The following is a 14,184-nucleotide window of genomic DNA, read 5'->3' as shown; positions in this document are numbered from 1 at the left end:
GGTACTATTTGTGGTCTGCCTTCAGGCTCACTCTCCATAAGAAGTCTAATCCATGTCACATGGGGCAAGAGCCTAGTCCACAGCAATCTGCTTCTCTGGACAACCACTGTGCATTAAATCTAGTTTAAGTGCTCATTGTATGGCAACTTACACTTTTTTTTTTTTTTTTTTTAAATCATAATAGGCTTCATGTAGGTGGTTCAAGAAGTAACATGGGATGTTGAATTTGGGGGAGGGGTAGGTGTAACATTTTCTCTTTCATTCTCTGGCGTGTGACACATTTTTCTATCACGTTTCATTCCTTAAACTCCCCTTTCCGTTTTCTCATGTATACCTTTTCCAGTCATCTGCTTCTCTTGAGTGTTGTGAAATTTAGGGAGGGAAAAAAATCCATCGATTTGTCCCATTTTGTGCTGTCCCTAAATGAAGATCAAGTGAAATGCACTTATTTTCTTCCCAAGTGAACGCTTTCCTAAGAAATGCCACTCTGTCCAAAAAAAAAAAAAAAAGAAATTCTTGGTGATCATGAGTTGAAAGTTGTCTCTGTGCCCTCACTAGAGAGTTCAGTGTTGTTCTTGATTGCTGTGAAAACCAGGGAGACGGGCTGAGTGCTGCAAACCCAGTGGTTGAGTTCAAGGTGACAAGGGTCCTTTTAATGTGGTTTTTAGTTTAGATGCTAAAGCTAATGTCTGTCCCCAAGTTATTTCCTTCTCATGTCGGCAGCATCCATGGAGTTGCCCGTAACACTGCTGCTGAAGTGGCTTGCTCATTTGGGCCTTTTCTCTCTTGAGAGTCTCCTTTCCTGACACCGACTCTCCGAGATCTCGAACCTTGTGCCCTGATGTTTGCTTCTTTGTTCTTACTTCTTACTTTGTTTTTTTTTTTTTTGTCTTTTTTTTTTTTTTAAGAAGACTTTTGCTTTACCAGTTCTTTTTTGATTTTCAAGTTTATTTAGGCCAGTGGTTCTCTAACTTTTGTGCTCATCAGCATCACCTGGAGGGCTCATAAAACGAACCGGCCCAACTCCACTTCGCATGGAGTCTGTCATAAAAGGTCTCAGTGAAAGTCACTCAGTCATGTCCAACTCTTTGCGACCCCATGGACTTGGATACAGTCCATAGAATTCTTCAGGCCAGAACTCTGGAGAATTCTTTCCCTTCTCCAGGGGATCTTCCCAACCCAGGGATTGAACCCAGGTCTCTTGCATTGCAGGCGGATTCTTTACCAGCCGAACTATCAGGGAAGCCCCAGGTCTCAGATGAGATTTCAAATATATTTCAGATAAGTTACCTGGTGATACTAGTAACATTCCCAGGCTGAGAATACACCTTGAACCACAACTTAGACTGTTATCTGTCAGTTTGCTTTTTAGTTTTGGGTTTTTCCAAAACTGTAGGGCTTCTTCAGAATTCATTCACCTGAGTTTCCTGGAAAATCTACCTTTTATCTTTTATTGATGTATAGTTGATTTACAGTTTTTCCAGTATTTGATAAAGTGATCCAGCTACACACACATACATACATGTACACACACATATATATGTATATTCTTTTTCACCTTCTTTCCATTATAGATTATTACAAGATATTGAATATAGTTCCATCTGCTATACAGTAGGTCCTTGTTGTTTATTTTATATATAGCAGTGTATATCGGAAACTCATTTTTAATTCATAGGTCAAGCCACTAGCATGAAAGTGAACTCAGAAAATTGCCTCATCCTTTCATAGTAAAGGTCTTGGCTGAGGCAGGAGTGGCAGAGAGTAAAATATGTCTCTTTCTCCTTCCCCCAGTGGAGACTTGGACAGTCGGTCTCTCAGAGCCCAGACACATCTTCATAGTCTTTGTCAGCACAGCATTCTAGGAAGCTGTCTACAAGTTGATGGAGCCGGCCCCTAATTGAGACTAATTGAATAGGTATAATTTTCAGTTTCCCTAATTGCTTGTATTATTCCTTTGACACTTGAGGTTGCTTACATGCCCTAAATTCCTTCTGTCCCTGTCTCAAACTTCTCAGCCCTGATGGGAATGGTGTGCTAGGGTGGGGAAGAACAGGGTATCCAGGGAAGTATCATTACCTATGCTGTGTACCTACTGTCTGCTTAGATGTTTCACCTGAAACATCTAAGAGATGTGTCCTTTTCTTCAGCCTTACCAACCCACCACAGTGAATAGAATTATTGCCATTTTACAGATGTAGCAAACTAAGCTCTATATTGGGAACTAACTGACCAACTTCAGAAGATACCACAGTTGGGATTAAAACAGAAGTTTTATTCCAAAGCTAGTGCTCGCTGCATATTACCTGGCTTTAGGATAGTTGGCATTGAGCCTTGAGGACAGACAGAGTTTACCTGGGCATATATATACATACATATATGTGAAATTTGATGATGTATATGCCCATGAGCAACAACTTGGGGTGTTCCATTTCCAGTAAACTGGAATGACAAGAATGATTACAAACCAGCTGAATATAGTGGCATTAGGCACTTTTCTTTCTTGAATCTGAAGTCCATCCATGGCATAGGTGGAAATAACTTCCTTTTCATTTTCTTTAGTGCTAAAACCCATGTAAAATAAGGATGAACTCTATTAAATGATAGAAGGCTTTTCCAGTGAAACACTAGCGTGGTAGTATAGATAACTTTGTCTTGGTTTCAACTCTATTCAACTTATCAAATGAGGGGAGAGCACAGTGACCGGCCTCAGTTTTCTTGTTTAAAAATACAGTAAAAAGAGTGTGGTGGAAATTTCCTTCCCACCCCTTACTTATCTGATGGGGGAATTAATATTTTGTGTAAAGCCCTCTGAGGCTCTGTTAGAAAGATCCTGGGTAATTTTAGCATTATTCATGGTCCACCAGGCTCCTCAGGGTGTCACCAGGGAAGAGAGATTTTTATCTCTTATCCCACATTTCACAGTAGAAAAAACAGGGTATTTTTGTTGTTTGTGGCTGTGAAAATCCCCTGTAATCATACCTGCAGCGGTTGCTTCCATCACAGAGCCCAGGGCCCTAGCTTACCCCAGAGGACCAGCTCCCAAGGCAGAGAGAGACTGAATCTCACTTAAGCAGGTCCTGGCTCCTGGGAGGATGCAGTCTCCTCCCGTCCTCCACCCCCCATCCCCAGTCATCTTCTGTGTCTGTCAACCTGGTTAGTAGCAGAACCTTGACCCTCTTCTGCTTTCTCTCCTCTCATCCTGATCCTGCAGCTCACTGTCCTGGATGACTCGGAGAGGACTGTCCTCCCCCCTGCTCAATTCTTTCCCTGCAACACCTTGCTCGTCCTTCTCACCTTCCTACGGATAACGTTCTGCATCATCTAAGGTCTCTGTAAGCACCAGCATATTTCTAGCCATTCTGTATTGGCAGCTGGATAAATGCTGTTTTGACTCAGCAGTTCCTTTCTCATCACAAAGTGACGTTTTTCATTCTTAAGCTTTAGATGCTGTATACTTGGCCCTTCTGAGTCTTAGGCTTGGGTGCCATGTTTGGGAAGGCTTAGTGCTGGAATGTTTTCCTTCATTAAATCGTCGCCTGAGAGATGAAGATAGACATTATCTGCACATCCAGCAATTTAGCTCTCCTTATTTTTCATTCATTTCTCTCTCTTATTTGCAGCACTGTGTTTAACATGCATCCCTGTCTTTACAGTGTGGGGTAATTAATTTATTTCTTTATCTGCTCTTTCTCACAAGCAACTCCTGGCTAGCTTACTGTCAAATCCAGTTCACAGAATGGTCTGCCTGAATTCTTTGTGTTATCTGGGTAATTTTTCTTCTTGTTGCTTAGCGTCATCTAACCACTGACATGAGGCTGTTACTGCTTTTCTCTGACTTGGAATGTAACGGAGCTTGTACCCGCCCATATTCCTGAGTCCTCTTATGGGACTCTTCTCTGTCCCTCTGTTTTTTAAAACCAGTTCTGTCTTTCCATTCTTTTCCAAGTTCTCCTTGGGTTCATCTCCTTTGCCTCATTCCTTCATTGCTAGACTGAAGCCACCAAAACACATACAGTTCAGCACTGCTCTGGGCTTACAGCCAGCTTCACCAGCGAGACTTGAGCTGGCATGGAAGTTAGTTAGTTTATTTAGGCTCTGACTTTTTATAGTGCCTATCAGGCAAATGCCTACCTGAATGTTCAATGTTTAAAAACAAAATTAAAGTTCAAATGGGCCCTGGCTTTGCAAGAAGCACCCCAGACTCTATAAGCCCTTTTCTTGGTAACATGTTTCTTTTCTCAAGTTATCAATTCTGTGCCTTGTTCTTTCTTCCTTTCCACCTTCTGCATCCACCTGCTACACCCATTCAGCTTCAAGTATTTTTTTAAAATTGTTTTATTGGAATATAGTTGCTTAACAAGCTTTAAGTATTTTGAACGGTAGTTCCAGTTTGCAATGTGGAGCCTTTTTCTGTCTTCTTTTCAGAAGTCTGGTCTCTAACAGTCTTTATGTGTGATCTCAGTAAACATAAGATCGTGTGTGTGTGTGTGTGTGTGTGTGTGTGTGTGTGTGTAGGTGTAGGAAGCCTGCCATATTTCCTCCCTACCCCACAGAAAATGTGTTTTCTGGAAGCCCTTTTGACACTGAAGTGAATGCCCACTGGCCCTCCCTTGTTGAATTCTCCTGAGAGGAGAAAGAGAGAGGCCTTTATGCTTGTTGTCATATCTTTTGTTTCTGCTGATTATACACAAAGTAAGTTGTAAATAGCTCTCTTGCACACCGTGATTCCTTTGAGGTATGTACAGGAGAGAAGATATGCACTCAGCCCCAGCTTCCCAGGGGATGCTAGAGGGTCCCTTTCAGGGCCTCTTACTTCCTGTTAGGGCACCGGCCGAATGAAATTTAGATGAGTGCTAGACAATTACCATCCGTAATGAAACCCTCAGCCTGCTGTTTAGAAATGTCAGCTGATCAGGTTAGTTTTTTCTTTGTATTTAACTTAAGTGTTTTTATTTAAGATCAAAATATACAAAGACCCAAAAAAGAATTTTAAAAAGTAGTCTTTGTCCTACTACTTTCCAGGGATAAAAATCACTGTGAAAATTTTGTGAAAATGATGGTAAATTTTGTTTTAAAGTATGATGTTGAAATGCACAGTATTATTAGCATAAAGACAAGAGGATAAAACTGGAATTCTTCAAATCAATTTGAATTTTTAATTGCATTGAAAGCAGAGGTACACATACTATTTTAATATCTTAAAGTGGAGTAAAAAGTAGTTAAGGGGAACTCCCTGGCTGTTTAGTTGCTAGGTCTCTGTGCTTCCACTGCAGGGGGCGGGGAACTATTCCTGGTCAGGGAACTAAGATCCTGCAATGCTGTGTAGCGTGGCCATTTTTTTTTTTTTTAATGTCTGCTATTTCTTACAGGAATTTTTTGATTGCTTATAACTAGCTGGCCAACTACTAAGACTTCTGAATCAAAAGGCCTAATTGTCTAGGTGTGCAAAATTATTACTAATTAAGTTACCAAGCTTTTATATCCTTTATATTTTCCTTGGGACATTGTGAGGAGCTGGAAACAGATATAGCTTGCCTTCTCCCTTACACTTTTTCCCTCTCTGATAATTAATGACTCTAATTGTGATGGGCCCGGTGGGGGAGTATTGTTAGATGGTGAACTCATGAGTGAAACTTTGTGGTTTTAGTTCAGATCTCAAATTTTTTCATCTTTAAGGAAGCCCATTTTCACGGATCATAAGGATTTTCTTTTCTGCTGAGAAATTCTAGGATTCCGAGATGGGGAGCATGCCTCACTTTCCTCTTAGTTCCTCTTTGTGATTTGGAGAGTTGAAACATTCCAGTAGCCTGGCACTGTTTCCTCCCAACTTGCTCACAGACCTTTTTGTTTTCTCTTAGAAACTGTGTATTTCTAAGTGTTTGAGGTTGTAATTGAGTGTAATTGTAGTTGTTTAACTTTCTCCGTGCCTCTTGAGGGTGTTTATAAATGCCGTCTGTGAGGGGAGAGAGGAACTAGAAACTTGGTGATAGGGTCAGCTAATATTAAAGTAAGTGGGAATTCTTCTGTGTATATGAAATGAAGTATTGTTTACACTTCATTTGTAGCATATACCTTCTGGCCTATGGAATCTGCTGTAATCAGTTAAGTAATCACCTTCATTAAGGTTTCATAGGAAGCTTTTGAGGGGTTGTTTTGATAGGAAATATTCTAAGAGTAATTTTCCCCCAGTTCTTCTTTTGTACCCTAGGGAGCGTTACTGTAGCCCAGCTCACTGGCCCCCGCCCCGCAATGTGTCATCGTGGGGTGGGATCAGCATTGTTCTCTGTGTGACACAACACAGATGCGGTGTCTCTGCGTTTCTCCAGGCCCCATTTCCTGCTCATTCCTCAAGTCAGAGGAGAAGTCCCCTTTAACCTTGCCTATGTTATCCTGGACCAAAGGGCGGGGAGTAGTAAGTCTTTATTTCTGGTGCTACTTCTTCATTTCCTTTCATTGTCTTCTGTGTTGTTTCTAACATATGAAACATCCACACATGCCTCTAGAATGGACGCCACTAAATGCAACGATTATGTGTTTTTCATTAACTTCTTTGACATATGTTCTTGCTCGTTCTCATTTTAAGTTTGGGCCTTGTAACTTTCCAGCATGTGCCTCTGAGTTATTTACCTACTCTAAAGCCTCCCTTTTTTTTCTTTTGTTTTTGCAAAATGTAGATCCTCATACCCCACGAAAAGTGAAAGTGAAGTCGCTCAGTTGTGTCCAACTCTTTGTAACCCCATGGACTATACCGGACAGCCTCCTCCATCCATGGGATTTTCCAGGCAAGATTACTAGAGTGGATTGCCATTTCCTTCTCCAGTGGATCTTCCCAACCCAGGGATCAAACCCCAGTCTCCTGCATTGCAGACAGATTCTTTACCATCATAAGATTGCTTAAAGGAAAAAACAGTTTCTCTTGATGTAACGTACCCACCTTACATCAAGAGACACTGTTTTTCCCTTGGAAGAAAAGTTATGATCAACCTAGATAGCATATTCAAAAGCAGAAACATTACTTTGCCGACTAAGGTCCGTCTAGTCAAGGTGATGGTTTTTCCAGTGGTCATGTATGGATGTGAGAGTTGGACTGGGAAGAAGGCTGAGCGCCGAAGAATTGATGCTTTTGAACTGTGGTGTTGGAGAAGACTTGAGAGTCCCTTGGACTGCAAGGAGATCCAACCAGTCCATTCTGAAGGAGATCAGCCCTGGGATTTCTTTGGAAGGAATGATGCTAAAGCTGAAACTCCAGTACTTTGGCCACCTCATGTGAAGAGTTGACTCATTGGAAAAGACTCTGATGCTGGGAGGGATTGGGGGCAGGAGAAGAAGGGGACGACCGAGGATGAGATGGCTGGATGGCATCACTGACTCTATGGACGTGAGCCTGAGTGAACTCCAGGAGTTGGTGATGGACAGGGAGGCCTGGCGTGCTGCGATTCATGGGGTCGCAAAGAGTCGGACACGACTGAGCGACTGAACTGAACTGAAGGTACCCACACAGCGACTCGCACATTACAAGTGCTCAGTAAATGTGAGCTCCTTTCCCTTCTCAGGCTCTAAGTGAGGAAATTCATGGATGAAGAGTGATTAATTTCAAAGACAGCCTATATTCATTCTATTGACATCACCTTATGGAAATAGGCAGGAAGAAAGAATAAGAGAGTTGAAAGGAACAGACAGTTTGGACCTAAAAATGCTTGAAAGGTTGACTGTTCTTTAAAAAATATGTTAGTGATATTCACTAGTGAACTTGCAAAGTGGAGTTTATTGAAAATTGTTTAAATTTAGAAAAGTGAACAGATTTGTTTGTCAAAAGAAAGAAGGAAATACTTTCTAAGGCAGCACGCTTGGCTAAAAAATGATCTCTGAAGAAGGAGAATTGATGGGCATAGGTGATCCCAGTTGGAGTTAAAAAAACACCGACGGGGCCCTTTGAGAGGGAAAGAAGACACAGGTGAGATGGAGCTGATTGATGAATTGAGATCTGAATACACATAGATAGTTAAGAGCTGACTCTTTGGAAAAGACCCTGATGCTGGGAAAGATTGAGGTCAGGAAGAGAAGGGGGCAACAGAGAATGAGATGGTTGACTGGCATCACTGACTCAGTGGACATGACTTTGAACAAACTCGGGGAGATAGTGAAGGACAGGAATCCTGGCGTGCTGCAGTCCATGGGGTCACAGAGAGTCAGACACGACTTAGTGGCTGAACAACAAGATAGTTGTATGATTAATGGAGGTAGTATATATTTGGAAATATTGAGTAGTGATATAGAGAAAATTATAAAACGCAGAAAATAGGTTTCAATGGAATCTAAGTCCCTCTCTATCTTAAACATTTAAAAATGAAGTAAGCCAAGTGACTACTGCTACTGCTAAGTCGCCTCAGTCGTGTCCAACTCTGTGCGACCCCATAGACGGCAGCCCACCAGGCTCCCCCGTCCCTGGGCTTCTCCAGGCAAGAACACTGGAGTGGGTTGCCATTTCCTTCTCCAATGCATGAAAGTGAAAAGTGAAAGTGAAGTCATTCAGTCGCGCCCGACTCCCAGCGACCCCATGGACTGCAGCCCACCAGGCTCCTCCATCCATGGGATTCTCCAGGCAAGAGCACTGCAGTGGGGTGCCATTGTAGGTAATATTTCATGATGAGATTGGCTAATTATAATAGGCAACAGTTTTGAAAGGGAATCTTAGTGGCTTTCACTGTAAGATTCTAGATACAGAGAAACATTCACTGAATCATACCTTTTTTGTCATTTGTACTGTTACAGCAGACATAAGGCTCTTAAATATAATTTAAATACAGTAAGTAAATAGTACATGTTGGTAATTATTGGCCTATATCAGGAAGAGAAAAAATAAACTTGAACAGGTATTTTAAGAGTGGAAAGGAACTTTAACATTATAGAATGCAGTTTTCTGAATTCCCATTTAAGAAAGGTAAGAGAAAAAAAGCCAACAATTTCAAGCAGAAATTGTTTTTATTTTTTTCTTCCCTTTCCCTCATTTCCTCCCTTCTTTCCCCCGACTTCCCTTCCTCTCTCCTCCTTCCTACAGTCCACGGATATGAAATGCCTGCTTTTGTGCTATATGCCGTGGATACAAGGGACAACAATATTTATGTGTATTTTTTCTTCTTAGAATTTACCTTTTGGTAGTCAGTAAACTTGGGTGTATGATGTTTACAATATATTTGACCTACCGAGTGTTCAAACCCTGTGAGGCCATGACGGCCTGTTGCAGAGCTGCAGCTGGGATGTCCTTCTGTTCGGGTTGTGTGTGTGTGTGTGTGCAGTTCTCAACAGCCTCCACACCCAGCATCTAACTCGGCCATATTCCCCCAGGTCCCAGTGGCATGTGCTGGCAGAGTGCTGGGTGCAGACTTCTGCCCAAACCTGGAGGAGCCAGACCAGAGGCTGGAAGTCCAGGTCGGAGTCTTACTGTTTTATCAGTCGGGGGTGTTGTGACAGTACCAGGGGTCTCTGAACGCTGAACAGATATATCAGATGCCATCCGGCAGCTGCTGGGACTGAAAGGGGTTGGTGGAGCATCTGTGCAGCAAAAAGTTCTTTTCAGGATAAATTGTCTGTAATTAGAGATCATTCGTTTACTCATTCAAGAAGTTAAGACATGGTGTATATACAGCAGTGAATAAGAACATGGTTTCTGAATGCTGCCTGCCTAGGTTGACACAAGTTGCCATGAGTCCTTTGGCAAGTCACCCAGCCTAACTGGGCTTTAGCTTTCTCATCTGTGAAATGGAGATATCCCTTAATAGCTGACTAATGAGGATTAAATGTTCTACCACATACCTAGCATTTAGCACAGGGCCAGGATGTAAGAGGCACTCTGGAAATCTTTGCGCTCCTCTTTTCAAATAATCGTTATTGCGTGCTGAGAGGATGTTAGGCTCTGAGGACACATGGGCAAGCCAGCCATGCTTCCTGCTCTGGAGTCTCCCAGCTCAGGAGAATGGAAGCTGTTCAGCTGGGCACTGTATGAGAAAAATAGGAGTTAATAATATTATCTTTCTTCTTCATGGTTTGGGAGATAGGTCCTCTGGTGTAATATTAAGTTTATTAGCAAAGAACATTTTTCATCCAAGTATTGACTTGGAATTCATTGCATGGTCTTGGGAAATTACAAGCGGAGTGGTATGTTGCAGATTAAAAATATAAATATGACATCTTGGCCCAAGGCCCACCTCCACTGCTGGGTACCTGTTAATAGTTAAGGAATGTATGTATCAATGATGCAAAAATGCAGGCTCAAGTTTCCATGTGGATGGCACCTCCCTAGTGTGAGCACACCCATACTATTTTTTAGGGCCTCTGTTTGGCATCATTTTCTAAATTTTAAGACTTAGGGGATAAGCATAGTGAGCTCAGTGTTAAAACTTTTTTTTTTTTTTAACTGATTTAGACACCCTGCATGAGAAAAGAGAATAGTTCTAAAAATTGGCTTCTTCATAGTGGGTGTGATGGTGGAAGTGGTGGTCGTAGGAAGTTTCATTTTTTATGATGTTCTGAAGGGGACGCCATCTTCTGCACATCTGCTCCTGGCCTCGGAACGACCATCTGAGCTCTGCAGTGCCCTATGCTGGTGCTGTCTGGGTGGTGTATGGCTGTGATCCAACAGAAAATCAGGTGTGGCAAGTATGAGACGTGATCATATGTTTCCCAGTTTTAGAAAACTTACAACTTGGTTGTGACACATATGTGCCGAGTGATGGAAGACTTTTCGTGAAGAGTAGTCTGATCTTTGACCCCTTCGGGGTTGGGGGGATGAGTGATGTTCTTCAAACTCATCACCTGGAATGGTCTGTCATGGGTGGTTGTTGGATAATCTGTTTTTGAACGTTGAGTTATGGTGCGAAGAGCAATGGGTTTTGCAGATGTGGGTGTGTGAAATAAACCTGAAAGAGACCAGTGGAACCTATTGCTTTGACATCCCTAGGGAGAAAATGTATATTTACACGTTGAAGTGAAACCGTGGTAGTAGGGAGCTAAACATATTGTGGAGTTGACATTGCTGTGTGATCTTTGCAAGGAAGACCAAGTTACTGGGTAAAGAAAAGAAAGTGCTCATTTTGTTAGATGTCTCCTCTTGCAACAGCATTTTGGCGGACAGTATGGAAAAGTTGAATCTGTAAAAAGATAAGTCAACTACGATGCACTGGTGAATTAACTGGGACCCATTTGAATCATTTATTTTTCTCTTTTCCTGTTCCTTTCTAAATACAGCTTCTATGCATTCTGATGATATCTGGTACATATTCATGTTATGTTTGTCATAATAAACTTGAGACTCAATATATTCCTCACCAGCTAACAATTCCAGGACTAGCTTTTAGCTTAGAGTCCTTTTCATTCGTGCCATGGTATGTGTATTCTGTTTTTTTTTTTTTTTTTTTTTCCTATCGAATGAGCCATTTCTTATTTTTTAGTCCAACTCTGCACTCCAGGGAACTCACCGTAGAACTGGCCAGGGTCGTTTACTTTTCCTGCTTGGATCTCAGACTTTCCCGCGGGGCCAGGCATTATAACCACGAGAGGATTTGCTGTTTGGCCTCTTGATTCTGAGAATAACCTCTTGTATACCTCGATTTAGGAGCTCTGGCTTGTTTATATCCTTTTCTGTGAAGGATTTTCCTTTAGACATAACGGCACCCATAACTGGTTTGCTTTTGTGTTTTTGCTGACATGAGATCTCAGGACTCAGGGAGCCCCTTTCTCCTCTTACCTGTTTTCTTTTAACCCTTTCCTTTGGTCCCAAAATTTCAGATGTCTTAGCAGCTTTATTATTTAATAATCCCAGGATCCCTGACACTCTTTCATGAATATGCTGTTGGTTTTGAATGACTGTCATCATTGAAGTCTGTGCCTGACTTGTTATCTGCTTTTTTGTGTGTGTTAATATACTTGATTTAGAGAAGTAGCTAGACAGTTCAGACTTTAGGTTCACTGTCTAACTTTCTGGATTTTCTTCAGTGGCTTTTGAAGTGGGTATGAAACTGTGTACTTTCTTTAGCTCTGGAGGTAACTGATGTACAGACCCCCAAATTGTCCTTTTATATAATTATTTTATGGGAAATGGACATTGTAGTTTAGACCTCCCTTAGTGTTAGTTGCTCAGTCATGTCCAGCTCTTTGTGACCCCATGGACTGTAGCCCGCCAGGCTCCTCTGTCCATGGGATTCTCTAGGCAAGAATACTGGAGTGGGTTGCCATTCCCTTCCCCAGAGGATCTTCCGGACTCAGGAATCGAACCCTAGTCTCTTGCATTACAGGCATATTCTTTACTGTCTGAGTCACTGGGGAAGCCCTTAGACCTCCCTTGGTTGCTGTTAAATATTTGATTGTTAGTCAGAAAAAAGGTGACTATTTTAGTCTGACTGTACCTCATCGTGTGTTATTACATTTAGCCTAGCACAGTTCCTTTCTTGGTTGGAAATGTAAGGTGTGGGGTTTGACTTGGTATTTTTCACCACTGCAGTGCTTAGAAAATTAGAGTAAATAATAATCCAGTATTTCAGTACCTGATTAGACACAATTTACTGTGATGTTTCATAAACCACAGACTTCTTTCCTCTATGAATGCGTGAAGGATCACTTTTTTTCCAGACATACCGGGGTGCAAGTGTAAATTTCCATAAAATTTAAATGAGGTGCTTCCTGTAATTAATGAACAATTGTGGCTGCTCTCTAGTCTGCATTGTAATTAACCGTGATCAGGCTTGTTTAGTGATGACACTGTTCCTGTAATAATTTGACAAGCTACTGTGAATTTGCCAGGTTATTAAACAACCTGCAGCATTCACTTACAGCATCACAGGATGCGCTCGGCTGGTTAAATGCAGCATAAGGGCAAAGCTGAGCTGCCCATTGAAGTCTATCGATCACTAGAAACAGGTTTACATTCCTAGGATTTGGGAAAAGTTAATTAATTTTGTGCGAGTTGTCTTGAAAACTTTTTTTATTATGTGGGAAACCTAATGGGGCGAAGCTGGTCATTTTTGTGAACTCATAATGAAGCTAGCAAATTTTATATATTGTTATCATCCATATGAACACCCGGAAACTGAGATTTTCCCTTTCTTACCCTATTGAATAGATTTAAAGCCACCACCACCAAGTTGTTTCCTCCCCAAATTCACTCCCAGCATCTCTCAAATATAAGTTCACCTTTTCTTGTTGAGTGTGTGTTAGGAACAGCAGATCACCTTGTGCTGAGCAGTCCTGTCACAGGGTGAGGGAGCCATCTGGGGGGATGGGCAGCCATGTCCATGGTCCCTAAGCACAGCCACATGCCCCAGCCCCCGTTCAGGTTAAGAACTGTTCAAAACGTTACTGTCTAGTGACTGTGGTGTCTTTCATTCAGATTCTGTTTATTGACTAAACCACAAGGATTCCTGCCCAAAGTACCAGGCGGTCTATGCTTGACTGATTTTGATTTTCTAACATCAGCCCTGGGGTTTATTTGAAAAATGTACATACACTGCAGCTTTAACAAGTCAAGTGACTGCATGTTTTTGACCATGGAGTCGAGTATATCTGAAGATCATTAAATTTAGAGGGAAAGGGAGGGGCGGAGAATAAGTGTAGTAGTCATTGTACCATTGCAGAGAGAGGAGAGAGGGAGTGTGTGTGTGTGTGTGTGTGTGTGTGTGTGTGTGTGTGTGAGACACATGGTTTTTGTCTTTTCATCTTCTCCAAGAGCCAGAAAGTTTCCTGCCGCTCTCTTTCCAGCTATTGACAAATGATTGCCAGATGTGAGATCTTTGCAGTGTTCTTTCCCTTAGCAAACCTGCAGCGATGGGATATTTGATTCTCCCCTGCCCATTTCATCTCCTTTCCACATCTGCCAGGGACACACAAGCAATACATCCCTACATGAGAGTTTAAAGTTGATTCAGCTCCTTTTTTCCCCTCCGATAAAATGTGTTTGGAGACAACAGAATGAGGTCCATATGACTTTCTCTCAACTTCGCTGTATGAAATTAGTTGTTTATTTTACTTATCTACCTCTCAGTAATTGAACGATTTCATTTTAGTTTTGGTCCATGGAAAATTTGATGCAACTCTGGGAGTGCTTAGAGTTTCCTATTGTTGTCTGCTTGCTGCAAGTATACCATCATCGCGACTTCTCTCTGATGGTCTCAATTCTGATAAAAGCTAGAC

General features: G+C 41.8%; 1 protein-coding gene across 15 annotated transcripts in view; it reads left to right on the top strand.

The window, feature by feature from the left end:
* Positions 1 to 14,184, top strand: part of BNC2 (basonuclin zinc finger protein 2) — a 485,878-nt gene that overhangs the window by 190,289 nt on the left and 281,405 nt on the right. For 9 of the 15 annotated variants that reach the window (XM_060409514.1, XM_042243469.2, XM_042243467.2 and 6 more), the window contains one exon: positions 9,349 to 9,432. The exons of the other annotated variants lie outside the window; for them this stretch is intronic. In XM_060409514.1, coding sequence (XP_060265497.1) covers positions 9,349 to 9,432 — 84 coding nt within the window. The remainder of the gene's footprint in view (positions 1 to 9,348; positions 9,433 to 14,184) is intronic. 15 annotated transcript variants of the gene reach the window in all.

This window comes from Ovis aries, chromosome 2, assembly GCF_016772045.2.
Source record: "Ovis aries strain OAR_USU_Benz2616 breed Rambouillet chromosome 2, ARS-UI_Ramb_v3.0, whole genome shotgun sequence".
NCBI classification, from domain to species: domain Eukaryota; kingdom Metazoa; phylum Chordata; class Mammalia; order Artiodactyla; family Bovidae; genus Ovis; species Ovis aries.
Note: the sequence above shows the minus strand (reverse complement) of the source record. Positions and strands in the feature narration are given on the sequence as shown.